We start from the raw sequence: 27,958 nt of genomic DNA on the forward strand, positions 1-27,958 counted from the left end.
TTGTAAATTCCTTAAATAGGTAGATACGAGGAACAAGGTTCCATTAAGTTTAATTAAGATATAGATTGCTCAGTCAAATGTCTTTTTTAGGGTTCCGTACCCAAAGGGTAAAAACGGGACCCTATTACTAAGACTCCGCTGTCCGTCTGTCTGTCTGTCACCAGGCTGTATCTCATGAACCGTGATAGCTAGACAGTTGAAATTTTCACAGATGATGTATTTCTGTTGCCGCTATAACAACAAATACTAAAAACAGAATAATATAAATATTTAAATGGGGCTCCCATACAACAAACGTGATTTTTTTTGCTGTTTTTTTTCGTAATGGTACGGAACCCTTCGTGCGCGAGTCCGGCTCGCACTTAGCCGGTTTTTTTATTTTATACTAATGGTACAATATTCGGTATTAATAGACTAAAGTTCAAAAGTATGTCCTATTTAGATTTTTTTTTAGTTTTAAGTGAATTATACTTTATTCGATTACAGTTATGGTGCATTTTGTAAACTTCTGGTCAATGTGTTTTTATTAACTTCGTAATAACTTTAATATTTGAAACCTGACACATAGAACTAAGTCAAAATGACTATAAAAATCGAATTGTATAAAATTTCTTACAAATTGTTAATTTGACATGGTTCCATCTTGTTGACCGCTGACCATAGTCGATAGTAAACTGAGATTAGACCTTATTGCGACTATATAAGGTCTACTCTTGGTTATTTAAATGTCGGACTTCTAGCCTAGTCGGTAGTGACCCTGCCTATGAAGCAGGGGGTCCCAGGTTCGAATCCCGGTCAGGGCATTATCACAATTTGGTTCCGAGTTATGGATGTTTTCTAAGTATGTATTATTATTGTCCTATAATATTTATTTATGTATGGCTGTCAGGTAAATCGTAGTAAGCACAGGTTTATCATGAAATAAAACTATGAAAACGGATTATATCGCGTATATTGAATTTATAATACATCCCGACGTTTCGAACTCTTTACAGCGTTCGTGGTCAACGGGTGACTGAGTCACCCGTTTCGTGGGTTTCATAGTTTTATTTCATGAGTAACTATCGCGGTAACCGAAGACAATATCACAGGTTTATCAGTTTTGAACCTTAATTACATTGGAATAGAGTCGAAATTTGACCGTTTGCTTTCATAGAATCGACAGTGGAATTTAGACCTTTTGTAAAAGGAGCAGTTGAATATGGTTTGGCATTATTGTGTTTAAAAATATAGATGTGTTGTTGTGTATTTATGATTGGATGTTGTTATAATATTGGAATAAACTATCTTGCCAACAGTTTACTGTTGCTTTATTTGAGTACCTCTTGTCTGTGTATGATAACTTGGGTGCCATTTATTTATTAAGAATATTTTTGCCAGTTTTTGACCCCCTCCCTCTATGCAAAGATAGATATAACTCCGTAATAGATGGATACAGTCTAAGGAAAAAACTTGCCTCGAAAATCAAGAAAATTTGATTCTCGATCAGAGGGCGCTACTAGCTTTGGCCTACTGTCGTATAGATGGCGTTGACGGTTTGGTTTGTTATTTAACAGTTTTAACGCATATCAGTGAAAGAACATGGGTCAAAATCATAAAAATAATTAATGCAAATAAAAAAATCATTTATCCATATTTAAATACATTTTAAATTTTTAACGTATTTTTATAAATCTTCATTTTTAGTTTTAAAGTATGTCGATAGATGGCAGTGAAATTACAGTGGTTATAAAATTTACTATGACAGTACCGCTCTATCTTATATCCTCTTTGATCTTACTATCTATCTATCTTCCCTCTGCTCATACTATTGTCACTGTGACAACGTACAAAATGGGTCGGAAATTAAATTCGCGAACTGTCAAATAACCGAAAGGGATAGTGCCATATAATAGAAAGGAACAACATGATTCGACCTTGAACTGCTGTCAAAGATAGGTTTAAGGAAGTTTCCTTTCTGTACCGTAGTACTATTATTTAGGGCATTTTCTATGAAAAGGGACCTTATTGTTGATGGCGCTTACGCCGCACAGCGTCGCGCGGCATTGTATTTATATCGGAGCATAGTTAATAATGGCGTAAGCGCCATTGACAATAAGGTCCCTTTTTATACAAAATACCACATTTATTCTGTGATATCGAAGCGGCCGAGGTGTTAACAATATCTGAACACACATTCTAACCCCCTGACAATAGAGGCGTGTTCAGATATTTGTAAGCACCTTGACCGCTCCGATATATCAGATGGCGACCGTATATACTGTAAGTGAGAGAAAATTAAAAAGCTGTGTATGATTGTCAACTTTTTAATGTATAATATAAAATATATTATCTCTAGTACAAATAAAAATGCTGGCGCATTTAACAATGCATGCGGTCCTGCTGCATAATTTGTGACATTTTCAACCAAAAGGTACCACATTGTCGCATGTCAATAAGGTTGATTTCAAATTGAAGCTGTATGGAAATATTGCCTTATTGACAACCGACAATAAGTACCCTTTTGATTGAAAATGGCACAATATCAATAAGTTGATTGTAGTAATGTGAAGTCTAAGGAAATATTGCTCTTTAGTTTGACAGCTGACGTAGATGGCGCTGTAAGGCGCCACGCTTTGAGGTAGCTGAATTATCTAAATTATCCATCAAATTTTAACAACCAGAATTGTTAATGTATAGCCATACAGCATCATCTAAATACATAAAAACATATGTGGTATTTTCTATTAAAAGGGACCTTATTGTCAATGGCGCTTACGCCATTATTAACGATGCTTCGATATAAATACAATGCCGCGCGACGCTGTGCGGCGTAAGCGCCATCGACAATAAGGTCCCTTTTTATAGAAAATACCCCATATTAGGGTACAATTTTACACAAATCAACCTAGCGCCACAAGCTCAATAAAGCTTGTGTTGTGGATACTAGAAGACAATGTAAGATTTTATTATCTGTTAAATTTTAAACACAAATACATAGACACTACAAGTATACACATCTTGTAAAATTAATGTATTAATTTCTGCTATATTTATGAGGATGAAGGCAGCCTTATTTTCACACTTTGTACAAACTAAAAGTTAAATGTGCAACGGATTTCTAAGGATACTTTCTTATAACAAAAAATATAAGAACTATCTACATATGGGGCATTTTCTATGAAAAGGGACCTTATTGTCGATGGCGCTTACGCCGCACAGCGTCGCGCGGCATTGTATTTACATCGGAGCATCGTTAATAATGGCGTAAGCGCCATTGACAATAAGGTCCCTTTTCATAGAAAATATAACATTTATGAGGATGAAGGGAGCCTTATTTTCACACTTTGTACAAACTAAAAGTCAATGTGCAACGGATTTCTAAGGGTACTTTCTTATAACAAAAAATATAAGAACTATCTACATATAACTATCCTCTAACCTACAGCCATAGATCTTTTACTAGTAATAATTGGGTCAGTCAACTTGTTTTTGGCTGTTGTTCAGTCCAGTGAGTCAGGGGACACAGCAGTTACATGATTACGACTATGGGAACTAAACAAATTATATTATTAAATATTTTAATTTATGTTTTTTAAGTAGTGAGTGATACTACTATATATATATATGTATATTACAAATACAATACAAATACAAAATATTATAATCTGAAGTAGATGTTATATACTAAAGAACACTTCTTAAATTATTTTAAAACGGGTCACTCACGTATTATTAAGTCGAATAGCTCTACACGTTTCGATCGAATTTACGAGGATCCTCTTCACGGAGCAACGACACGTCTTCACTGGTAGAGGGCGCCCCTGTACTATTCGACTTAATAATAATAATAATAATAAGCCCCCAGGGCAGCTTGTTGCGAGCTGAATGGGAAGTGACGTCCCTTGGGTCCCATACCCCCGAGAGTCGGTCAGGCCCCTCCCTCCGGCTTGCCTTCATTGGCCGGCTGGAGTGAACACTGAGCAGGGGCCGCAGGACTCTCACCTCTGGCTTGCCTTTACCGGCCGTCCAGAGTGGGGTGTCAGAGCTATAGTTCGCAGGGTGGAAGTGAAATATGCATAAGACGCGAGTTGGCACAGTGGCTGTGAGTGTTTACAGCCACTGGGTAGAAAGCGGTGCACACCTCTCCACACCCTGAGCCACTCACGCGATGTTGTCCCCTTGTCGCTCCGTGCGAGCGGCCGTTTTCGGGGACCCATATTGTGAGTTGGCGAGTCACCACCTGTCCATTTTTTTTCGTGTTTTTAAACATAGAGTGGGGCAGGTACCATAGTATTTCCATAGACCCGGTAACCAGTACACTAACATCTCAACACAATAGCCTAGTTTATTTTGTTTCTTATCATTGCAATAGTCCTGCACTAACCGGGGCTTGTCCTTGGGTGCACTACTATAGTGCATACAGGGATAATCGTCGGTTGGTGTCACATCACCTTTTAGAGTAAATTGTCTTTTTACAAGGGGCCTCTGCGTGTTGGCTTCGGCCCCACGCACGCCTTCCAAATGTCCGGGACCCCATGGTCCCGAGATTATGTAAAGGGCAAACATAATAATAATAATAATATTCTTTATTGTGCACAATGAAACATGATTAAATACAGCAAATTAACATAAAAAACTAAGCAGCAACAGGCGGTCTTATCGCTTAAAAGCGATCTCTTCCAGACAACCTTCAGGTAGTAGAAATTAGCGCAAGGAAGAAATATGTATAAGGGCAGCAAAAATAAATGGAATAATACGTGAGTGACCCGTTTTAAAATAATTTAATATGTTTGTGTCTCAAGGGAGTTTTATAGTTAAAGAACACTTCTCTTACTTTTTCTTTAGTATATAACAACTACTTCAGTTTATAAGTAAGATTGTCAGAAAAAATGCTGTAACACATACTTCTTACATAAATATTAAATAGCATGTTTTAAAAATTACCAAAAATGCAAGTTTCATCAGACTATTTTAAAATTTCAAAGTTTACTTTAAGGTATTTTAATCATTAATAACATTTTGAGTTGGAACATACATGCATTTGTTGTAATTAATTTGAATTTAAATCAAAAATTCTAACATTTTGATTTGCATTAACTGCCAATAATAATTCTTATATGGGGCATTTTTTATTTTTATTTTTATTTTTATTGACAATAAGGTCCCTTTTTATAGAAAATATAACATATGGTGGGCGAATCGAGGATTATACCTGTACTACGAGTCACATGCTTTGTGCTCTCCTTTCAACTTGAACACATGATGTTTCAACAACACATTGTTGAAAAACTGTTCACCGCACACACACATGTACTGTTTCTTCGTAGCCACTATATCCACCAAGTGATACTTGGCTATGTGTGCCGCTTTCTCGTCTTCCTTACAAAGCCCTCTACATAACACACACACAAACAAATCTTTTAAACATAGACCTTTTATCCCAATATTACAAGTGCTCTTTTTCGCATTCTTCCTTGGAGCAAAGCATTTCCGCAACATGCTCTCATCTATCGCAATATTCCCACTTTCATGCAAATTGCTGTTATGCGCTTGCATATGCACCGTAAAACTGTCTTTAACTTTACTTTCATAACCACAGAGCGTACAATGGTAGTAACTTGGATGTATTTTGAGATGGTCCCGTAAGTCTGCCCGGTTTCTACACTTTTTCAAACATATTTGGCAGGAAGCAATGCTTTGAATCATGTGACGTTGAAAATGAAACCAAACATGTTTGATCTGGATTTGTTTGTTGCACTTCGGGCATGTTTCGGAGAGTTTGTACTTGTTTTTAGGATCGTGCATGTATTGCATGTGGATCTCCAGCATCTTCTTGTTGAAATACATCAGGTTGCAGACATCGCAGATGAAGATTTCCCGGTGAACATGCTCAGCGTCTTCAGAGCTCAAGAGATGAGTAGATTTTGTGTGTTTCAATAGTTCCTCAAAGTCTTTGTGTTGACTGATGCATAACTGGGATAATAGGAAGATAGATAAGTTTAAGTTAGATATAAACTACCTAGCTTACTTAAATTTATAGGAGCCTCTTCTGTGAAGAAACTACATTGTGGTTTGGCAGCAAAATTAATGTATGCACGATTGCATGATTCGTGAATTAACGTTTGTTAATTTTTCATTGTAACCTCGTTTTTTTAGCATTATAAAAGTGTAAACAATTTTGACATGTCTTTTTATTGAGAAAGACTTTTGAAAAACAAGTCATAGTTACGCATGTAACAAATAAGTAATAGTTACGCATTTATAAAAAGACTTTTCAATAAATGACACGATAAGATTGTTTTCCTTTTTCTAATACTAAAAAACTAATTGAAAACTGTTAATAGTTGTTGTTAGGGTTCCGTACCCAAAGGGTAAAAACGGGACCCTATTACTAAGACTCCGCTGTCTGTTTGTCACCAGGCTGTATCTCATCAACCGTGATAGCTAGACAGTTGAAAATTTCACAGATGATGTATTTCTGTTGCCGCTATAACAACAAATACTAAAAACAGAATAAAATAAATATTCAAGTGGGGCTCCCATATAACAAACGTGATTTTTTTGCCGTTTTTTTGCGTAATGGTACGGAATCCTTCGTGCGCGAATCCGACTCGCACCTGGCCGGTTTTTTTTGTCGTGCTATACTAGTGCGAGTATAGTAATATGCGTATTTACCTTGCAGCTTGTATCCTCTGTTAGTATATTAGCCACCTGCTCGCGATGTTTGACCTTCCTGTGAACGTGCAGCTCTGTCTCACTGTCGTATTCGTCCGTGCAAAAATCGCAGGAATACATCAGCCCTAACTCTTCTGCAACGCCTGCGTCGGACATTTCTTTCTTCCGCTTTCTATCATTTATCATTCGCACCTCTCGGTTTGTGTAAAATAACGACATAGCTTGTAGCTACTCTAATAACTTTAATGGGAAATTGGGAATTATATTGATGCTAAGCGACACCGCAGAAGAGATCAAGTGAAGACAGAACAGACAGATAATTAAAATGTCAGTGCTAGGGTTGCTACCTTTAAAACTATATGAGTTTGATGAATAAACGCTCTTGTGTAAAGTATCTGCAATAGTTGGTAAAACCACATTGGCAGTAAATAAGAACAAAAAAACCTATACTCATCCTTTTCTTTTGGGTGCTAGTACTAGAGTAAGACAAAGATAGTATGATTCTCTCTGTCTATATTTGAAATGAAACAGTCCTTTGACAAACTTGAAGGGCCCTCCACACTCGTGCGCGAATCGCGGCTTCGCGCCGCGTAGTCTGGAGCGAGCTTGAGGTTTTGATTATATGCTATACTTTGACAAACTATGGTATGTCAAAGGTTGTCTTAGGCCTCATACGCACGAGCGCTTTGTCAACGCGCTTTCAAAAAGCCTTTGAATCTGCCCGCACGCTAAATTTGATTTAAAGACCAAGGCTTAAAGTTGAAAATCCAACAACGCTACACACATGTTTCCATTTGTGTCATTCAAACGCTTTTTAACGTGCGTTGAAAGGGACGTCAAAGGTCCGTCGTTGTAATCACGACAACAGTGTTGGGCATTGCTGGACCAAAGTTGGACAATCATGCATGTGTCACGAAAATCCTTACAAAAACACAGGTTCTAACTGTCAAATCAATATTTTTCATTCAATATTTCATTCGTTTCAATCAAATCAATCAGTCAAAACAAAAACAAGTATCTCTTATTAGTCTGTGAAAAATGAAAAACAAATATTCAGCTTAATTTAATGCTTTTTGCTATCCAAGCGATTTTTTAATGAATATAAGGCTAAATATTGTGTAACTACACCATGCCACGTCTTTTCAACTGCAATAGTTATAATTTTTAAATGTTACAAAAATCGATGTAATCTGGTAAGTAAGAATATTATTTTTAGTTTCGTGTTTCATATGCATCGCCACTATTTTTTCAAATAAATCTTAATATTTTATCGCGGTTATTATCTGTAAGTAAATTCATAGGTTAATATCCGTAGGTAAACCGCATTTTGCAATTTTTACATGATCATCAAACATCCTACCCTCTATATTCTATGCAAATGGTAATATTGTTCTGAAGATTAGTTATTTTATCGCAGTTGTATTGTAGTAACGTAACGTAAGAGTTGTTTTTAGAACTACTTAAGAGTTGACCCTTATACATGTACAACTAAGGCTATTCTATCATATAGAAGCAAAGTCAGAAACATTGTCAGCGAAAAATCAGCAAAAAAAGGTGGATGTTGCTGACTTTGCTTCTATATAACACAATTATTACGTGGCTCTGACTTATAGGGTGTAAAACACTACAGGCGGCTTGTAAGAATTCTCTACAAGTAAATTATTTTCAAAAAACTGCCTTTTCTTCATGAATAACTGGATCGGTCATGAGGGGTGGGGGGATATGACCGAACGAGATAGTCTTATGTATCTTTCAGTAGGAATAGCAGAGAAAGCGCTGTTATTGTTTGTTCCTTTTCACAGTCACTTTTTTTTTTTTTGTACTTGTTTTCCTTGTATAGTACCTGGAGATTTATTAAATCACATTTACAATCGGGTCTATCGCGAATTTATTTTGTTATCTTTATTTACCGACGTTTAAACACAGGTTTCACTGGTCATGGTTCGCGATAGACCCGATTGTAAATGTAATTGAATATGTGTTCAAAGCGCAAAGGTTTTAAATGTTATACTTGGAGATTTGATTGTCAAAATTATAATATCAAGAAGCCAACTACGTAAAATAGTAGGATTAATAACAGGACCTACATAATATGGGTAAAACTGATAGCCCCATGTGCAGAGCGTGCATGGAAGAAGGAGAAACAACAAAACATATTCTCCTAGACTGTAAACAGGTAGAAGTGTATAGGAGCAAATACCTAGGTAATCCATGCACACTAAAAGAGGCAACTAGCAACCTGAAGACTTTGCTAGGCTTCGTGGAGGAGCTGGGGTGGTTAGAGTAGCGCTACCTCGTTTCACGCAAAATAGGCACATTTGGATGTCGATTTGCGGAAAATGCCCAGCATAACTAACTAACTAACTAACTATAATTTCTATATTAATCTTCTTTTTTCAGTTGAACATGAGTTTGGTTAAGAAGATTGATAATGCCAAAAAACCTACTAAAGGTAAACACTTGGCATACAAGTGTGATTTGTGCCCAAAGGTATGTACAATTTTATAGTAGGGATACATGTTAGATTTGGATTTAGATTCAATTTATTTTACGAATGGACAAAACACAAGTGCAGGACATTGATATGCACGTATCAGCTATTTTATGCTGCCTGTGCATTTGCATATATAATATAATATATTTTTTTTTTAAAAGGAAAAATTACTGCCTTGGGTGAGAATTGAACTCACGGCCTCTGGATATGTACAATGTGAATGAGTTCAAGTCTCACCCAAGGCAGTAATTTTTCCATTTTTAAAAAAATTATTCTAAGCTTAATAGCATCGATCGCAGACATTTCTGCTTGTTAAAAAATTAATTTAATATTTATTTCTCAATAAGTATTACGTGTTTTTCTTACAATCGAATATAAAAATCTCTGGATATGTACAATGTGAGTGAGTTCAAGTCTCACCCAAGGCAGTAATTTTTCCACTTTTAAAAAATTTATTCTAAGCTTAATAGCATTGATCGCAGACGTTTCTGCTTGTTAAAAAATTAATTTAATATTTATTTCTCAATAAGTATTACGTGTTTTTCTTACAATCGAATATAAAAATATTAAGATCGTCAATATATAATAATGTACAATACACATGATGAATTGCAATACTTGCAATGCAATGTGTCTTGCGTTGTGCATTCGTTGTATAAGTACCCACAACACAAGCCTTATTAAGCTTACTGTGGGGCTTAGTCAATTTGTGTAGTAATGTCCTTATATTATTTATTTATTAACTAGCTACCCGCCCCGGCTTAGCACGGGTTACACAAAACCTTAACAAATTATACACCTAAACCCTCAAGAATTACTTAATTGAAAGATGAAAATCGCGTGAAAATCCGTTCAGGAGATACATGCATGCGTGGAGGACTTTGTTTTATAAGGTTTGGTTGTGGTTTAATTTTGGGCCCGGGTATGTCCTTAAACTATGTCCAAAAAAGAGGTATGGGCACTGTGAATGACATCTCGCTTTGTGTGGTAGGGCACAGGACAGCGGATGTCATTCCAGATTTAGAACAGAGCCCAACCGAGGAAGTACCTCCACCTTACAGAAAACCGCAGCCAAATAATACTAGACCCTACTCATAGTGTTGTGTTCCTTCCGGTGAGTAAGGTTGCCAGAGCTCAACGAGGGAGAGGAGTGTTAGGGTCGGCAACGCGCATGTAACTCCTCTGAAGTTGCAGGCATACAGAGACTGCTTAACATCAGGCAGGCCTTATGCTTGTTCGCCACCGACGTAGTATAAAAAAAGGTGTAATTTATTTTTTTGTTATAGAGATTTGTCAACAAGTGGGCATTAGTTAGCCATGGCTACTCCCACACCGATGAGACTCCTTTCCAATGCACACTGTGTGATTATGCGGGCAAGACGAAGAAGTACCTCAGTCGCCACATCAAGGTGAACAATAAGTGTAAGGCCTGGCGGCCTAGTCAAGGTCACAGTCGCTTACGCTTCGTCATCTCATCATCACTCTTCCATATTAGCGTGACAGTGACAGTTGCGTTTCGTTCGCTACGGAGCGTTAGCGATAGGCAACAGGGCCTGAGTGGATGCTCGAAGCGGAGCGTTCGACAGGGCGTACAGCATAGCGTCGAGCGTCTAAGGGGTTTGAGCAGCGTGCACTAAGGCCATAAGTTTTTGCAAGGCATTTGTTTAAAAGCTGGCGTCCACTAGACTCGCCGAGGCGAATCGAATCGCAATAATTCGCCTTCTATACATTTATTATGAATGGTAAATTCGATTCGACGCGCCGCGGCTCTTCGTCAATAGACGCAGTTTCATAGTAAATGTATAGACGGCGAATTATTGCGATTTTGCGATTCGCCTCGGCGAGCCTAGTGGACGCCAGCTGTAATAGATGGATACAGTCTAAGGAAAAAACGTGCCTTGAAAATCACGAAAATTTGATTCTCGATCAGAGGGCGCTACTAGCTTTGGCCTACTGTCGTATAGAGGGCGTTGACTGTTTCGTTTGTTATTTAACAATTTTAACGCATATCAGTAAAAGAACATGGGTCAAAATCATAAAAATAATTAATGAAAATAATTATGGTATGGAACCCTAAAAGAAAAAGCTTACAATATTAAATTGTTCTAGACTAATGTACACGAATTTATATTATAATAGTCAAGTAGGTATAGTCGGTCAAGCAAATCTTGTCAGTAGAAAAAGGCGCGAAATTCAAATTTTCTATGGGACGATATCCCTTCGCGCCTACATTTTTTAAATTTACCGCCTTTTTCTACTGACAAGATTTGCTTGACCAACTATAAATAACTATAATGTACCTATTGTTGAAATTGTACGTTTTTAAAAACGAATAACTTTAAAAAATGTTTGTTTATGTGTATTTAGTTACTTTCAAACATAGAGTAACTTATACTAGAGCGGTACTGTCATAGTAAATTTTGTAACCCCAGTAAATTCACTGCCATCTGTCGACACACTTTAAAACTAACAATGAAGATTTATAAAAATACGATAAAATGTATTTAAATATGGATAAATTTTTTTTTATTTGCATTAATTATTTTTATGATTTTGACCCATGTTCTTTCACTGATATGCGTTAAAATTGTTAAATAAAAAACGAAACCGTCAACGCCATCTATACGACAGTAGGTCAAAGCTAGTAGCGCCCTCTGAACTAGAATCAAATTTTCTTGATTTTCGAGGCACGTTTTTTCCTTAGACTGTATCCATCTATTACGGAGTTATATCTATCTTTGCTTTCAAATGAGGGCTATCGTTTTTTTGCTCACCAGTTGGCGCCTCTGTTGATGGTGGTCCAAAAGACTAAAGAACAGCTGTCAGTCATTGTAGTGACAAGTGACATTCGACATTTCGAACTATGGAAAAGACCACCATCTACACTAGCGCCCCTAGCGGCGAATTCATACGCGTTAGCCCTCATTGTTGAATGTAACAACAATGTTGGTTATTATTGAATTAAAAATTAAACATAATTAAATATGTTTCATGCATGTTCCTATTATGTGTTTAGCATTTGGCAGTGAGAGCTTAGTTATTCATTACACGTTGGTTACTTTGCCCTGCGTCACATATGGGGCATTTTCTATGAAAAGGGACCTTATTGTCGATGGCGCTTACGCCGCACAGCGTCGCGCGGCATTGTATTTATAGGAGCATCGTTTATAATGGCGTAAGCGCCATCGACATTAAGGTCCCTTTTTATAGGAAATACCACATATCAGTTATGACCCACTCTTTCCTCAGGCGATGCACATAAGAGACAGAAAAATCGACTGCGAGGTGTGTGGGAAGTCCTTTCAATTTGAGTCTAAGCTCAAGAAACATATGCTGGTACACACTGGTAAGTTTTATTACAGTTTTTATTTATTTATATAAGAAACAAACAGTATTTTATATTAAATATATTAATAACGGGTCACTCATGTGTTTCAAGTCGAAAACGCTCGACATCGAGCTGCGGCCCGCAGTCTGCGCCGGTCCGTCACCGTCCACGCAAGCTCTGATGACGCTCCTCGGTACGGAGTGAAACATGTCGAGCGTTTTCGACTTGAAACACGTGAGTGACCCGTTATTAATATATTTAATATGTCTGTGTCTCACGGAAGTTTTGTTATTAAAGTATTTTATATTGATACATAACACTGGAAATTTTCTTAAAGTCTAGCTTTTAAGTTTCCTCAATGAAAATATTTAAACATCATGTTTAATAAAGTTTCTACAGAGTAAAACAGAGCTATTTGTGCAAACAAGAACAAAAAATAATAATAACAATAATGAAAATAAAATGCAAGAGTATCAGGGTGTTAACAATTAATTTGTTTATAAACTGAATACTTAAAAAGGTTTTGTTATTCTTAATAACATTCAATGCTGAGATTATTTCTTAATAGCGCCAAACTAATTATTTGGGTTATTACACTGCATAGATAGTGTTTTATGACCTTTTTCGCTAGAAAAGTTGCATTCCCTATTTCTGGGCGGTTTCGTCTTCGCGTATCTGAAGCTATAGTTCGTAGATTTCAAACAGTCCCCTTTCGGCTTATCCTTTGTCTATTGTTAAATGAAACCGCACGTGCTACTTACTAGCATAAAAAAATGGTATAGCCGTTTTAACCGGTTATTCAATTACCACTCTATGGAGATTGCAATAAGGTTTAAAATGAACTAATGGGAAAACATATTCCTTAGCTGTGTGGTCTTTGCGGTTACTGAGTGCCGGCAAGTCGAACGCTACAGAACCAGTCTAAAATGTGTCATCGATATGCGTAACAAAGGCGCGTTATCGGAGAGCGCACTTACACTGGTTTTTTTTAGCGTTGGACTAGCCCGCGCTCGCCACGATGCACGAACCAGGTAAAGGACAGGGACGGATTGCGATTAAAACATTTTGATGGATTCATGACAAGTATGTATTTACATATTTAAAACAAACAATAATAACATTTTTTTACTATTCAGTTAAATAATAACATTAGGTAATAATCCGTTTTACAAATAATCAACTATTAAAATATTCCTCTCTAATGTTACAGACTAAAAACTAAAACTATATTTAACAAAATTAATACATACATGCCCTTTTTAAACAATATCGGCTTTTTTTACAATATATAGGTATTACAGACAAATTTTTAATAAACTAAAATAACGTTTTTTTATACAATGTAAATAATAAACAACCACCCCTCTGATTTTTGTTATTTATTAATTGAATATATCTACATCTTTATTTATATTGTACCAATGCATGTTTATTTATATTTTTAGTTAGTAATTTATATTTTATGTATGTATAACTCATTACTGTTTGGCTGGTTGTTTATTATTTACATTGTATAAAAAAACGTTATTTTAGTTTATTAAAAATTTGTCTGTAATACCTATATATTGTAAATAAGCCGATATTGTTTAAAAAGGGCATGTATGTATTAATTTTGTTAAATATAGTTTTAGTTTTTAGTCTGTAACATTACAGAGGAATATTTTAATAGTTGATTATTTGTAAAACGGATTATTACCTAATGTTATTATTTAACTGAATAGTAAAAAAATGTTATTATTGTTTGTTTTAAATATGTAAATACATACTTGTCATGAATCCATCAAAATGTTTTAATCGCAATCCGTCCCTGTCCTTTACCTGGTTCGTGCATCGTGGCGAGCGCGGGCTAGTCCAACGCTAAAAAAACCAGTGTAAGTGCGCTCTCCGATAACGCGCCTTTGTTACGCATATCGATGACACATTTTAGACTGGTTCTGTAGCGTTCGACTTGCCGGCACTCAGTAACCGCAAAGACCACACAGCTAAGGAATATGTTTTCCCATTAGTTCATTTTAAACCTTATTGCAATCTCTATAGAGTGGTAATTGAATAACCGGTTAAAACGGCCATACCATTTTTTATGCTAGTAAGTAGCACGTGCGGTTTCATTTAACAATAGACAAAGGATAAGCCGAAAGGGGACTGTTTGAAATCTACGAACTTTTACCTAACGAACCTACCGACCTATCTATTGACTTACAAGTAGCTTAGTGTGACTATCGTGAAAACATTACAATTTGGCCAAAAACTGACTAGGACTTACATGCGTAATGATGCACCTATGAAAAGAAACGATTGATTGAAACTTTCACGATTTTTACTCATTATTATTCACAACGACGGGACTTAACGGACGGGGAGGGACGGGATTAAGTCCCGTCGTTGTGAATAATAATGAAGAAACGATTAGTCAAAATATAGAATCGGGAAAAATGCGTTAGGAATAGAGGGTATTACTGCAATGTTCTACCATCAGAGTGCAGCACTAGCGCCTATCGTAAACCATAGAGTAACTTATAAGTTATACATACTGTGCCTGAAACTTTTTTTTGACAAGTTTTTACAGATAATAAAAGATGACATTGATGCATTTAAATACAAAGGGCCTATCGGGAAACACGAAAATCGAAATTTAGTTATCTGCCTCTTTGTTGCTCGAATTATGCAAGAGAGAAACAAGATTTTCTTGTTTCGCGGTAGACCCTAAGATTGTGATGGATTGTGGCAGTGGCGCCCCCTACGCAGAGTTTGGCGTAATATTTCCTATTTTAAACAAATGATAGCCCGATATATCGAGATACCCCGTCTGCCTGTCTTTCAACTCTGTTGTATACCAATATTATTCGGCAATTTATTGCTATTCCACTCACACTCGCATCTTACATTTTTGTTCAAAGATAGATATAACTCCGTAATAGAAGGATACAGTCTAAGGAAAAAACGTACCTCGAAAATCAAGAAAATTTGACTCTCGATCAGAGGGCGCTACTAGCTTTGGCCTACTGTCGTATAGATGGCGTTGACGGTTTCGTTTGTTATTTAACAATTTTTACGCATATCAGTGAAAGAACAGGGGTCAAAATCATAAAAATAATTAATGCAAGTAAAAAAAATCATTTATCCATATTTAAATACATTTTAATGTATGTGTTTAAAGTGTATCGATAGATGGAAGTGAATTTACTGTGGTTACAAAATTTACTATGACAGTACCGCTCTAGTATAAGTTATTCTATGCTTTTGTTACTCGTCTTTCATACAAATTAGCTCATTTTTGACTATATTTATTCTATGACCAAATGAATTGTATAATACAAATAAATAAAATGGATTTATTTTGCAGGTGAGAAACCATACAAGTGTGATATATGTGAGAAGGCATTCAATTCCTCGTACTCTCTCAACACACACAAACTCATACATACAAGTAAGTGTATATGTTTTTACCACCCACCATGCTTTGAGACCAGCATGCTTTGGTACTTTGGTAGCCTAGCGGTTAAAGGGCGTGCGACTTTCAACCCGAAGGTCGCGGGTTCAAACGGGGGTGAGTTTTAGGAACCTATGTACAGTTTGATTCACGAAAGCTGACACGAATGGAATGAACGAAACTTTTATTGTATGAGTGACATCTGTATCGGTATACAGTCAGAGCCGCCATTTTATTGGTTAATGTGATACACACACACAAATCTATTTTTCATTCGCTCATTCGTTCCATTTGTGCCAGCTCTTGTGAATCGAATTGTACGAAATATCCATAGGGTATTTGATTACTAGTCAAATCAGTTTCTCTTTTCGAACTGTCGAAACGTTTTTGCTACTATGGAATTTATATGAAACACTAGCATGTGACGTCACAATCATATTACCTACTCTTTATAGTTTTATACGGGTTTTAAAATAGAAATAGTATCTAAAAATAACTGCTGTCTACGTTTTTAAATTATCTTATGGTGCTTTATTTCATGCATGGTGTAATAGTTATTTACGATACAAGTGCGGAAAAGAGGAAATCCGAAACGAGTGGCGATAAATTAAAACACGACCGCAGGGAATGTTTTAAATCGACACGAGTTGCGAATTACCTATTCGCACGTGTATCGTACAACGTTTTACAGTACATATGGCCCTTTAAACTTTCGACATATGCACGAAAAGTGCTATTTGACGCACTAGTGCGAGAAAGTAGCACCATATGTACTGCAAAATAATTTATTTTAAATTGTCATATACCCTATTAATTTGACTAAACAAGTAAACAGGTTATGTCTTACGTTTTTATTGATTATTCGTGTAAAATTGTTTATTATATACTATGATATATTTACTCGGGATATGTATTTCAAATCTCCTTCTGTCAAACAGTCGTTAGGTTGCACACACTGGCCAGAGTGCTCGACAAACCTAAAAAAAAATAACATTATTAAGTTCCATGGCAAATTTATGTCGACATTATTTTGAGCTATCAAAGTATTTATTTTCAAAAGTATACAGGGTGGCCAAAAAGTATGTGAATTCCCGTTGCCAGGGAGGTTTTGAGATTATACTGAGCAACTTTTACTATGGGACCAACCACGAAATTGCGAAAAAAATTTACCCTCATAGAAAATGGACCAGCTAAAATATATGAAACACCCAAAGTTTTTTTCGCGATTTTAGGGTTGGTCCCATAGTAAAAGTTGCTCAGTATAATCTCAAAATCTCCCTGGCAACGGGAATGCACTTATTTTTTAGCCACCCTGTATAGTACGACGTAATATCAGCGGTCCTTTGGGTGTCGTTATAACCGGATTATACTGTAGTATATTAATTGTATATATTTTAATATTTTTATTTGTGTATTGTATATGTAGTTTATTATATTTTTCAGTTGTTTGCAATAGTTCCAAATTAAATTCTCTTACTTCTTGCACCATTTTTATTACATCTCTGTTTAGCCCTATGGTTGACTGGTAGACAATGCCTTTGGGCATTAAGTACGCCATTTGTACATTTTTTGTTTGTGCAATTAAGTTTAAATTAATTAATAAATAAAAGCTTGTATCAAAAATGAAATTTTAGCCAACAATTTATTGTTTAGTATATTAATTATCACACACACAGTTTATAATCGAAATTAAACTATCGTGAGACATATTTTAAAATATTTAGATTAGTACGGTTTCACTCTCTATTGTTTTTAGTCGCTTTTGGCGACATGTTTCGGATTTGTCGGGAATCCTTCCTCAGGCACGAGTGTCTGCGGCGGTTGTACTCCGTGCACTGCCCGCACACACATACAGTCACACAGTTTATATTGTATACATACCCGGACCTACAGTAACATCCCGGCACACTCGTTGACAGGCAGTGTTTAGACTGCAGGGTGATCACCTCCGCGTGCGCCACTATTTTGTGCTTAGTCAGAGCTTTCTTAAGGAATTGCAACAATTTCGATATGTCCAGTTTGTTGTCGGCAGATTCTCCTACGATCTTTTCTAGGATCAACTGAAATGAAAAGTCGACAGGTTTATTATTGTTCACCCTCGCGTTATTTCGGCATTCTGCCACGGCTCATGGGAACCTGGGGTCCGATTGACATCGATTGCCATCTGACCTTCCAACCCAGAGGGGAAACTAGGCCTTATTGGGATTAGTCCGGTTACCTCACGATGTTTACCTTCACCGAAAAGCAACAACAACATACTTACGCTTATTTGAGTACGCAATACACGGTCGTCGTGAACGCTGCTCGCACTATTAGTGCTTGAGAAAGGAGACCTAGGCTCTCCGAAACATGTCGCGCGAGTGACTAAAACAAGTGAGTCTAAACCGTAAAATGATTTAACAACATACTTACCTAAAAATTTATAAGTTCAGTGTTCAAACCCAACATGTACGTATTAAAATATCAATAACAACATACTTACATATAATGTAAAACTATTCTAACATAAATAAATGCATGCTTTCTTTTTTTTTCTTTTCTACTAACAATAGAATATAAGTCACAAATGTAAACATTTAATTAAGTAAGAGTTGAGCGCGGCGCGCCATCAAACTGGTTACTCCAGTTTGGCGCATTTATAGTATATGAGCCGGTGAGTAAGGTTGCCAGAGCTCGAGGGAGAGGAGTGTTAGGGTCGGCAACGCGCATGTAACTCCTCTGGAGTTGCGGGCGTACATAGGCTATGGAGACTGCTTAACATCAGGCGGGCCGTATGCTTGTTTGCCACCGACGTAGTAAAACAAAATATATATGTAACTGTGTAATTGTTTTATATGAATAAATGAATTAATAATAATAACTGGTAAATATCCGCCGTGTCTGTCTGTGTGTATGTATGTTCGCGATAAACTCAAAATCCACTGAACGGATTTTCATGCGGTTTTCACCTATCAATAGAGTGATTCTTGAGGAAGGTTTAGGTGTATTTGTTAAGGTTTTGTGTAACCCGTGCGAAGCCGGGGCGGGTCGCTAGTTCTGGATAAAATTCAATGACATCTTTACCGGACGGGGGTACCTACTTTAGGCTGCCTTTCCACTGAGACGGAGATGAGAAAAGCGATTGTAATCTGGCAGAGCGGGGTAGACGCCTCAGTGGAAAGGCAGCGTAAAATCTTTAAAAAAATCTCTACTCGAGTTAGGTATGTATTTTTTCCAGTCATTATTTTATTTGGATTTCAGTGTAAAAAACCGGCGATTCGGTCTCGCCCACTGAGGGTTCCGTACAATATTAACTTTTTTTTTCACTAATTTATAGTTTTCAGATTTTTCCCTGTACTTGTAAGACGATATTACTTGCCAAATTTCATAGTTTTAGGTCAACGGGAAGTACCCTATAAATTTTGATTCCCTTGAGAGCGTCGAAATATACGTTTTTTGCGAAATAAACGGCAAGATAACGTAGAAATTTGATTTTTTTAAAGTTTCAAGGGGCTGTAGATTTGAGTATATGAATTTAATTTTAATTTAAACTCGGTACCTCCATCACGCGTTCCCGAGATAAAGAGCCTTGACAGACAGACGCACGGACGGATGGACGTACGGACAACAAAGTGAGTAAGTAAGTAAATATTCGTAAAGTGATCCTATAACCGTTCCGTTTTTTCCTTTTGAGGTACGGACACCTAAAAAGCCTAAAAAAATATAAAAATCTTACCGATGTCATCTCCTCCGTAAACTTATACGTTCCATGCGCGTGCTTGTTCAATATCATCGTTACAACCCCCAAGAATTCCTTGTGGTAGCTTCTTCTAAAGCATTTACTCGCGTCAAAATCCACTGATTCATTTTGTAAATACAGTTTACAGTTTTTGTGGAACTGATGTATTTCCTTTTGTATTTCTTCGGCCGCCATCTTGTTTGTGAAGATGGTTTCGCACGTTTTGTAGAATGTTCGTGTGTGTGTGTCTCGACGGGCCTTCTGGGGTATGTAACTGTTTCGGAAACTTTGTTCGTCTAGTAATTTTAATCTGTAAATATTAACAAAGAGGATATAATAGGATAAAGCAGTAGTCATAGTAAATTTTGTAGTCACAGTAAATTCACTGCCATCTATCGACACACGATTAGAACTAAATATAAAAATATCAAAAAAAAAAATTATATATGGATAAATGTTTGCATTGATTATTTTTATATTATTTTGACCCATGTTATTTCACTGATATGCGTTACAATTGTTAAATAACAAACGAAACCGTAAACGCCATCTATACGAGAGTAGGCCAAAGGTAGTGGCGCCATCTGATCGAGAATCAAATTTTCTTGATTTTCGAGGCACGTTTTTTCCTTACACTGTATCCATCTATTACGGAATTATATCTATCTTTGATATTAATTATGACGTTCAACTGACAAAACCATAACACATTTGCCGCTGAGCTACGGTCGTAGCCGATAACGTATGTTTCCCTATATGTTGAGGAAATGCTTCGTTGAGGCAAAACGAGAACGTGTCGTGATTAGCAGTGAAAGGACGCAGGAAAGGTTTCAGTTAAATCTCACAAAATTTTAGTATGATATAGATTTAAGTCTCCTTTTTTTTTTATAAGGGCACAAAACTCTGATTCTTTAAGAAATAATCAATTTTATTTATTTCTATTTCTATGAGGTGTTTCCTATACTCAAATAGAAGAACTCCGTGGCGTGCGAGTCTTGGCAGTAAACGCTACTGTCCAATAAATAAAAATACATATCTAACAAGGTAAACTGACCTTTTCACGGCTGCCACGACGATGTTGCAGTTGACAGGGCAGGAGAAGCCTAGATAGAAAAATTCGATGGCGTGCGAGTCTTGGCAGTAGACGCTTGTGTCCAATAAATAAATATCTAACAAGTTATGACCTTTTGACGGCTGCCACGACGTTGTTGCAGTTGACAGGGCAGGAGAAGCCTAGATAGAAAAATTCGATGGCGTGCGAGTCTTGGCAGTAGACGCTTGTGTCCAATAAATAAATATCTAACAAGTTATGACCTTTTGACGGCTGCCACGACGTTGTTGCAGTTGACAGGGCAGGAGAAGCCTAGATAGAAAAATTCGATGGCGTGCGAGTCTTGGCAGTAGATGCTTGTGTCCAATAAATAAATATCTAACAAGTTATGACCTTTTGACGGCTGCCACGACGTTGTTGCAGTTGACAGGGCAGAAGCCTAGATAGAAAAATTCGGTGGCGTGCTAGTCTTTCATTTCATTTCATTTCATTTCATTTTATTTATTTACAAATAAGCTTACAGTCTATAACCAAGGCGCTTACATGTTATTATATCATACATGGTATGTTACACTTACACTATAAAATTACATGTCAAAATTACAAAAAAAAAAGAGAAACAAATTCAATTATATAATATTATGTCAGTAAAGTAAATAAATAATTATCAATTAAATTAAATTCAAAAATTCATAAATGCCTTTGATAACTGGGTAAGACGCATGATAAAAAATGTCAACGTCAGGTAATCGCAGAGACATATCATTTAACAGAGCGATAGCTCTTGCAGAGGGAGCGTTTGCAGCCCAGCGCGTGCGCCTCACCGAGCCCGGGCACGCGAACTTGGCAGTAGACGCTTGTCCAATAAGTAAATATCTAACAAGTTATGACCTTTTGACGGCTGCCACGACGTTGTTGCAGTTGACAGGGCAGGAGAAGCCTAGGTAGAAAAATTCGGTGGCGTGCGAGTCTTGGCAGTAGACGCTTTTGTCCAATAAATAAATATCTAACAAGTTATGACCTTTTGACGGCTGCCACGACGTTGTTGCAGTTGACAGGGCAGGAGAAGCCTAGGTAGAAAAATTCGGTGGCGTGCGAGTCTTGGCAGTAGACGCGGGCTTCTAAAGATAAGATAAAAAGAGAAAATACATTCATTTGTTCACAAAACATTTACGAACAAGCACAAATTAAGATCGTGAAAATAGGTATCTGACGTAAATATCTTTATCAAATTTTTAAAACTTGTTAGAATAATGCAAAGGTGATATATATGAAATGAAATGAAAAATCGTTACGTTTTTCAGGCAAATAGTGGCATATACACCTTAAAAGTAACATAAAATATAACTTAAAATTATAAAAACACATTATGGCTGCGATGCATTATGAAACCCCGGTGTCAGGAAACCGATCACCCACGATATATAATATAATAATATTATGACACTGAACAGGCAGTACAAAGGCCGACTTATCCATTTAGTGATATTATTTGATTTGAGGCATTAAGGCACCCAAAATTAAATATAGTGTAAGTAAGAAATATTTCGAACAGCTAATAACTTAAATTTAACTTTAACCCTTAAATGCATGATTTTTTATTTTTGGAACCCATTTTTTTTCTGTTGAATCTGTGAGCTGTCCAATACTTTGTATACATTTGGCAACAATATGCATTTAAGGGTTAAACTTTAAACTGTAGGTATATTGTGTTAAACGAAATGTAGGTTTTTTTACATGTCATAACTTATGTACAAATATAATAATTTAAAATATTCTTATTTATCATAACTTAGTTATAAATAAATAAAACATTTACTTGCGAGTAATGTCAGCTATTAGCTGTAGACCTACATGGAACTCTGCTTTAAGAGGTTAAAATTCACTTATTTATATACACCCAAATCACCCAATGGATTTAAACACTCCAAAATTTTACAACAATTATTATTTATTTATTTAATCTTTATTGCACAAAAGACAAATACAATCGTACAAAAGGCGGACTTAATGCTATGAAGCATTCTCTACCAGTCAACCTTCGGGCAAAGCAGATAATTTGTAGATTATTATAACAATTAAACATTTATATACTAGCTACCTCCGCCTCCACATTCTTACACATTCTTTCCGCTGTCCCTATGTATGCTTAGATCTTTAAAACTACGCAACGGATTTTGATGCGGTTATTTTAAAAGATAGAGTGATTCAATAGGAAGGTTTATATGTATAATTTGTAAAGGTTTTGTTTAAATTAGTTGAACCACCCGTGCGAAGCCGGGGCGGGTCGCTAGTTGGTAATAAGTGGATAAAGAAACTAGTTCTGAGGATAAATAGATTAAGAGAACCACCTTGAATACAGTTGGTAAATACTAACTATAAGTTAACTAACTAATTGAAAGGGAAGGTGGCTCAGCTGATGTCTGTGCCAAAAAGGCACAAAATACAACAACACAATAGACGAGAAATGATTGTATTTTACCTGCGAAATTGATAAAAATGACTGCCATAATCAATATCAGCATCGCGACTGGCCAATCATTTAGCCGTTTAATGATACGTTTTTTTATAGTACATACAAGGACATATATACTTACACTGCATTTGCATTAATGGCAGTACGGATTATCGGTGCGGTTTTGAAGGTTTCGTTTTACGGTGAACGGACGGATGACGGGATGTTTGTGTGTTTATCTCTACAATGGACAGGCGGATTTGCGGCCTTGGCCGCCTTAGGCCCTAGGCCCCTTAGGTACCAGCCGCCCTTTTCTCAGCACCTTTCTATATGTATAGACTGTCGCTCCTAATATCTAGCCGACCTAGGCTCGGGCCCTACCCGTGCCTTAGGGATACTAGTTGCGGTTATAACTCGGTTTTTCGGAGGCAAAAAGGTATCTGTGCTAGTGATTAATTAAATATAGACTCGAGTGTTATCGATATAAGCAATTTCTAAGTCATAATAGCAAATGTGACTCATCCTTGAAATAAACAATGTACCCGCCGGGCACAAATGGGAATGGGAGTGCTTAGAAAAAAATACTGACATTTCTGAGTGTTTTTACAGGGAATTCCACGTAACATCATTATGGTGGTGTAATGACTTACAGTAAAACAATTACTACTATTTAATGAGATCGTAAATTTAGTATTTTTAAATTTTGTTAGGTACATGACTTCAGCTTCAGGTTGAAATTGTAGGTATTGTTTATTGTGACAAGAAACACTCCTTTTTATATTTTTAGCCTCCTTTTTATAAGCTTAGCCATATCGTGACTACTTTGAAAAAAACTCGTACCTATCTTGTGTTCTGTCAATCAAAAGAAAAATGTGGTAACTATGTATGGGATGCATACAGAGTTACTGCGTTTTAACTTTGAGTAGCAGTGAGAGATACGAGGTTCGTTCAAAGTACTGACGATATCCGTCTCCCTGCACGTCTGTCTCTCTGTCGGTCCGTCCGAGGCTTTGCTCCGTGATCGTTAGTACTAGAAATCTAAAATTTATATATAAATCAATCATGCCTACAAAATGATAAAATAAAAAGTTTAAAAAATCTCCTTCTCTAAATTTTGAACTAAACGTCAAAAATTATGAAATAATCCTGAAAGTAGAGCTTAATAAAGATTAAATGAAAACTAGGCAAACATGATCAGTTAAGCCGTTTTTGAGTTAGCGCAAGTCTTCCCTTCTTTCACGGTAGAATCTCAGGCATCCCATGGATCCTTCAAAACGGTAATACGGGTGACGTGACGGAAGTGGCTGTTAGTGGGTATACCTCCTTTCCTCCTCTCTTTAGGAGAGGATGGATGCAGGAGGGAGTCCCATATATCCCCCAATGGCTCCCCAGGCCGGGGGAATACGTAACGCATTTTACCACTCCGTCAAAAAAAAGTCTTCCCTTTTTAGTAAAAAAATGTAGGTACCAAGCGCTGCGAAGGTACTTTTACTTGTTATGTAGGTACATGATACTTACTAATAGCCCCAGTTCAAGGCAGCCTATTGTGACGCACAGTGTCATTGACCGGCGTTATCGGCGTCCTTAATTTAACTCTTTATTTCGTTACAGATTCGAAACCCTTCAAATGCACGTTCTGTCCGTACGCCTGTCGCGACTCCTCGACGCTGCGCAAACACAAGGAGAGGCACATGGGCAAAATCAAGTACTACACGTGCAGCGTGTGTAACGTAAGGTAAGAAAGTCGTAAGAATTTAATGGTTTCTGATCAGTGATAGCTATAAAAGTCTGACTAGAGCTCATGACTCATGACCCCACGTGGATTGTGCCGCGAAAGGCCTCGCGACTGCGCGTTGCTTGGCAACGTCAAATTGTGTACCTACTGCGCCAGATGTTTTATTTTAACAAATCAAAACTTTTAGTGACCAATCACAACTTTTTAGGGTTCCGTACCCAAAGGGTAAAAACGAGTCCCTATTACTAAGACTCTGCTGCCCGTCTGTCCGTCCGTCTGTCCGTCTGTCACCAGCCTGTATCTCATGAACCGTGATAGCTAGACAGTTGAAATTTTCACAGATGATGTATTTCTGTTGCCGCTATAATAACGAATACTAAAAACAGAATAATATAAATATTTAAATGGGGCTCCCATACAACGAACGTGATTTTTTTTGCTGTATTTTTCCATAATGGTACGGAACCCTTCGTGCGCTAGTCCGACTCGCACTTGGCCGGTTTTTTTAATAGCGAAGAATGGTGTATTGGGTAATACTTAAATTAATTGGTGAATTTGAAGCCAGGCGACGCACAGAACTCGATGCTAAGCGTGACGAGCTAAAGGCCAGATCACCTGTGGCCATCACATAATTACGTCGGAGGGGTGCTGACCTGCAGCGAATGTGGCTGCACACTTGCTGCGAACATAAAGCTGCTTGCTGTAAAAATCCGAAAAAACAGAGCTTTTTCATATCTTTTAAGGCATTTTCCATATTTTTATTTCAAATGTACTTACTCTTATCAGTTATAAGGCAGTAAGGAATAGCAGCCTAGTTGTTACTAAACTACAACGTACAGTAGCCATCAGACATATCGGGGCGGCTAGAGTGTTCACAAATATCTGAACAAAACCTCTATTATCAAAGCGTTAATCTTTTTTTAGCACCTTGGCCTTCTGATGGATCAGATATTTTGATCTATAAACGTAATTATAGATCTCACGTTCGATCAGTGGAAATCTGTACAACGCTTATTTTCAGCTGCTCAACGAGGGCGACATTAAAAGTTCACATAGCGGAGACGCATTTCAACATCGACATGAAGAGGATGGAATGTGACGCGTGCGGTCAACGATTTAAACACAGGCAGACGCTGGTTACCCATATTGTAAGTAGGTGTACCTCAGGGAGGGTACAAACTATTCCTTTATATAGGTTTCTTGTCAAATGCCTCTGCTAAAACTAAGCTTCCGAAGATTCAGAAAGCGAAGCATTTTGACATTGACATGAAGAGGATGGAGTGTGACACGTGCGGCCAACAATTCAAATGCAGGCAGACGCTGATTACCCATATTTTAAGTAGGAGTACTCCAGGGAGGATACATACCCTTTATATAGGTTTCGTGTCAAATGCCTCTGAAAAAACGAAGTTATTCTTAGGAGTACGATATAAAAATTAAATATTACATGTATTAATACGTTCTTAATCGACCACTATTTTGCAGCAAATCGTCCACGACAAGTCCAGATCGGCCAAATGTGACATATGCGGCAAAACGCTCAGCAACAGAGGCAACATGCGCTCGCATATGCGGACCCACGTCGACCAGAGACCCTACAAGTGCACGTTCAGGGGATGCGGGAAGAGGTTTAAAGACGCTGTAAGTAAACTAACCTAATACGGCCAAATGTGACGTATGCGGTAAAACGCTCGCATATGCGGACCCACGTCGACCAGAGACCCTACAAGTGCACATTCAGGGGATGCGGGAAGAGGTTTAAAGACGCTGTAAGTAAACTAACCTAATACGGCCAAATGTGACGTATGCGGTAAAACGCTCGCATATGCGGACCCACGTCGACCAGAGACCCTACAAGTGCACGTTCAGGAGATGCGGGAGGAGATTTAAAGACGCTGTGAGTAAACTAACTTAATACGGCCTAATGTGACGTATGCGGTAAAACGCTCGCATATGCGGACCCACGTCGACCAGAGACCCTACAAGTGCACGTTCAGGGGATGCGGGAGGAGATTTATTTAAAGACGTAAGTATGCGGCGAAATAACCTACTGTAAATACCACATGGGATGCGAATTCGTATACCTCTCCGGTGTGTAAGCGGAACATATATACGTGCGTAGCGCTGTCTCTTTTTCAATTCGATTGGAACAAAAACTACGAAATGTAAAATGGCGCTCAGTTGCGTCGTAAGATGGCGGTATGTTTTTAAGTTCAGATCGTGACTAGTTATTTAAATATTCTATGCTGTTAAAGGAAAATGGAAAAGCAAACTGAACTTTTTGGAACAGTTATCTAATTTTAACATCGCACACACTTTATCTCTACAAACTTATTAGAAAGTAATAGCCATGATACCTGACGTTAAGACGCGGCCATCTTGTACCCGCTAGTCGATTTTGCTCGATTGCCCAATGACATAATCATGAAATCATTATTTATATGAATTTGAATAAAAAATAGTAAATTTTTAACATCTTAATTTCTATTTTATTTTGAATTTGACATATCAATTATTATTATTATTATATTCATCATTTAAATTGATTGGATCGTGGTTTCATTGTTGAAAATTTCGTTTAAGTCGATATTATTAATTATAAATTATTGTATTATGTTTTGATCTGATTCTAATGTATTTACTAACACATAGCTATAACGATGGTACTAACAATATTGTATGGAATTTATAGTTGGTCAAGCAAATCTTGTCAGTAAATAGGAACAAAAAAAACCATACTCATCCTTTTCTTTTGGGTGCTAGTACTAGTGTAAGACAAAGTATGATTCTTTCTGTCTATGTTTGAAATGAGACAGTCCCTTGACAAACTATAGAACGTTCCGAAATAAAGATATTTTTTTTTATTGAATTTCCACAGAGCAGTCGGGGCAAACACGAAATAAAGCACTACCCGGAACGCCAGTTCCCGTGTAGTATATGTGACAAGCTGTTCACCAGAGAACATCGCATGCACAGACATCTGAACACGCATATGCCTAAAGTTAAGAAAGTGGAGTGCGACTATTGCGGTGTCCGGTAAGTGTCTTCACTACAAGGGCCTGGCACTCTTTGATAGAGATATAGATAGAT

At 37.1% G+C, this 27,958-nt stretch overlaps 3 protein-coding genes across 3 annotated transcripts in view; 1 reads left to right on the forward strand and 2 right to left on the reverse strand.

Moving 5' to 3' along the window:
- Positions 1 to 5,137: 5,137 nt before the first annotated feature.
- LOC134753218 (zinc finger protein 234-like) lies at positions 5,138 to 6,954 on the reverse strand. The gene is made up of 2 exons (XM_063689019.1): positions 6,658 to 6,954; positions 5,138 to 5,955 (listed from the first exon to the last, which is right to left on the reverse strand). Exons 1-2 carry the CDS (start codon positions 6,874 to 6,876, stop codon positions 5,200 to 5,202), a joined length of 975 nt encoding a protein of 324 aa, XP_063545089.1. The 5' UTR covers positions 6,877 to 6,954; the 3' UTR covers positions 5,138 to 5,199.
- A 610-nt stretch (positions 6,955 to 7,564) lies between these two features.
- Positions 7,565 to 27,958, forward strand: part of LOC134753391 (uncharacterized) — a 37,350-nt gene continuing 16,956 nt past the window's right edge. Inside the window, exons 1-9 of the mRNA XM_063689278.1 lie at positions 7,565 to 7,850; positions 9,058 to 9,147; positions 10,438 to 10,560; positions 12,401 to 12,497; positions 15,823 to 15,906; positions 24,745 to 24,868; positions 25,890 to 26,016; positions 26,354 to 26,509; positions 27,747 to 27,904. Of these exons, the coding sequence (XP_063545348.1) occupies positions 9,064 to 9,147; positions 10,438 to 10,560; positions 12,401 to 12,497; positions 15,823 to 15,906; positions 24,745 to 24,868; positions 25,890 to 26,016; positions 26,354 to 26,509; positions 27,747 to 27,904 (953 nt within the window). The 5' untranslated portion in view covers positions 7,565 to 7,850; positions 9,058 to 9,063. The remainder of the gene's footprint in view (positions 7,851 to 9,057; positions 9,148 to 10,437; positions 10,561 to 12,400; positions 12,498 to 15,822; positions 15,907 to 24,744; positions 24,869 to 25,889; positions 26,017 to 26,353; positions 26,510 to 27,746; positions 27,905 to 27,958) is intronic.
- On the reverse strand, positions 16,766 to 20,899 carry LOC134753399 (uncharacterized). Its single transcript, XM_063689288.1, has 4 exons — positions 20,812 to 20,899; positions 19,625 to 19,937; positions 17,791 to 17,969; positions 16,766 to 16,886 (listed from the first exon to the last, which is right to left on the reverse strand). Exons 2-4 carry the CDS (start codon positions 19,820 to 19,822, stop codon positions 16,796 to 16,798), a joined length of 468 nt encoding a protein of 155 aa, XP_063545358.1. The 5' UTR covers positions 19,823 to 19,937; positions 20,812 to 20,899; the 3' UTR covers positions 16,766 to 16,795.

Source organism: Cydia strobilella, chromosome 26 (genome assembly GCF_947568885.1).
Source record: "Cydia strobilella chromosome 26, ilCydStro3.1, whole genome shotgun sequence".
Lineage (NCBI taxonomy): Eukaryota > Metazoa > Arthropoda > Insecta > Lepidoptera > Tortricidae > Cydia > Cydia strobilella.

Coding starts and splice junctions, on each gene's coding strand:
- LOC134753399 (XM_063689288.1), bottom strand. CDS start 19,822: ATGGCGGCCGAAGAAATACAAAAGGAAATACATCAGTTCCACAAAAAC. Junction 17,970..19,624: donor TTACGGAGGAGATGACATCG/GTAAGATTTTTA, acceptor TTTTCATTTCAG/TTGATCCTAGAAAAGATCGT. Junction 16,887..17,790: donor GGATGTTACTGTAGGTCCGG/GTATGTATACAA, acceptor ATTTTTTTTTAG/GTTTGTCGAGCACTCTGGCC.
- LOC134753218 (XM_063689019.1), bottom strand. CDS start 6,876: ATGTCGTTATTTTACACAAACCGAGAGGTGCGAATGATAAATGATAGA. Junction 5,956..6,657: donor CAGAGGATACAAGCTGCAAG/GTAAATACGCAT, acceptor CTATTATCCCAG/TTATGCATCAGTCAACACAA.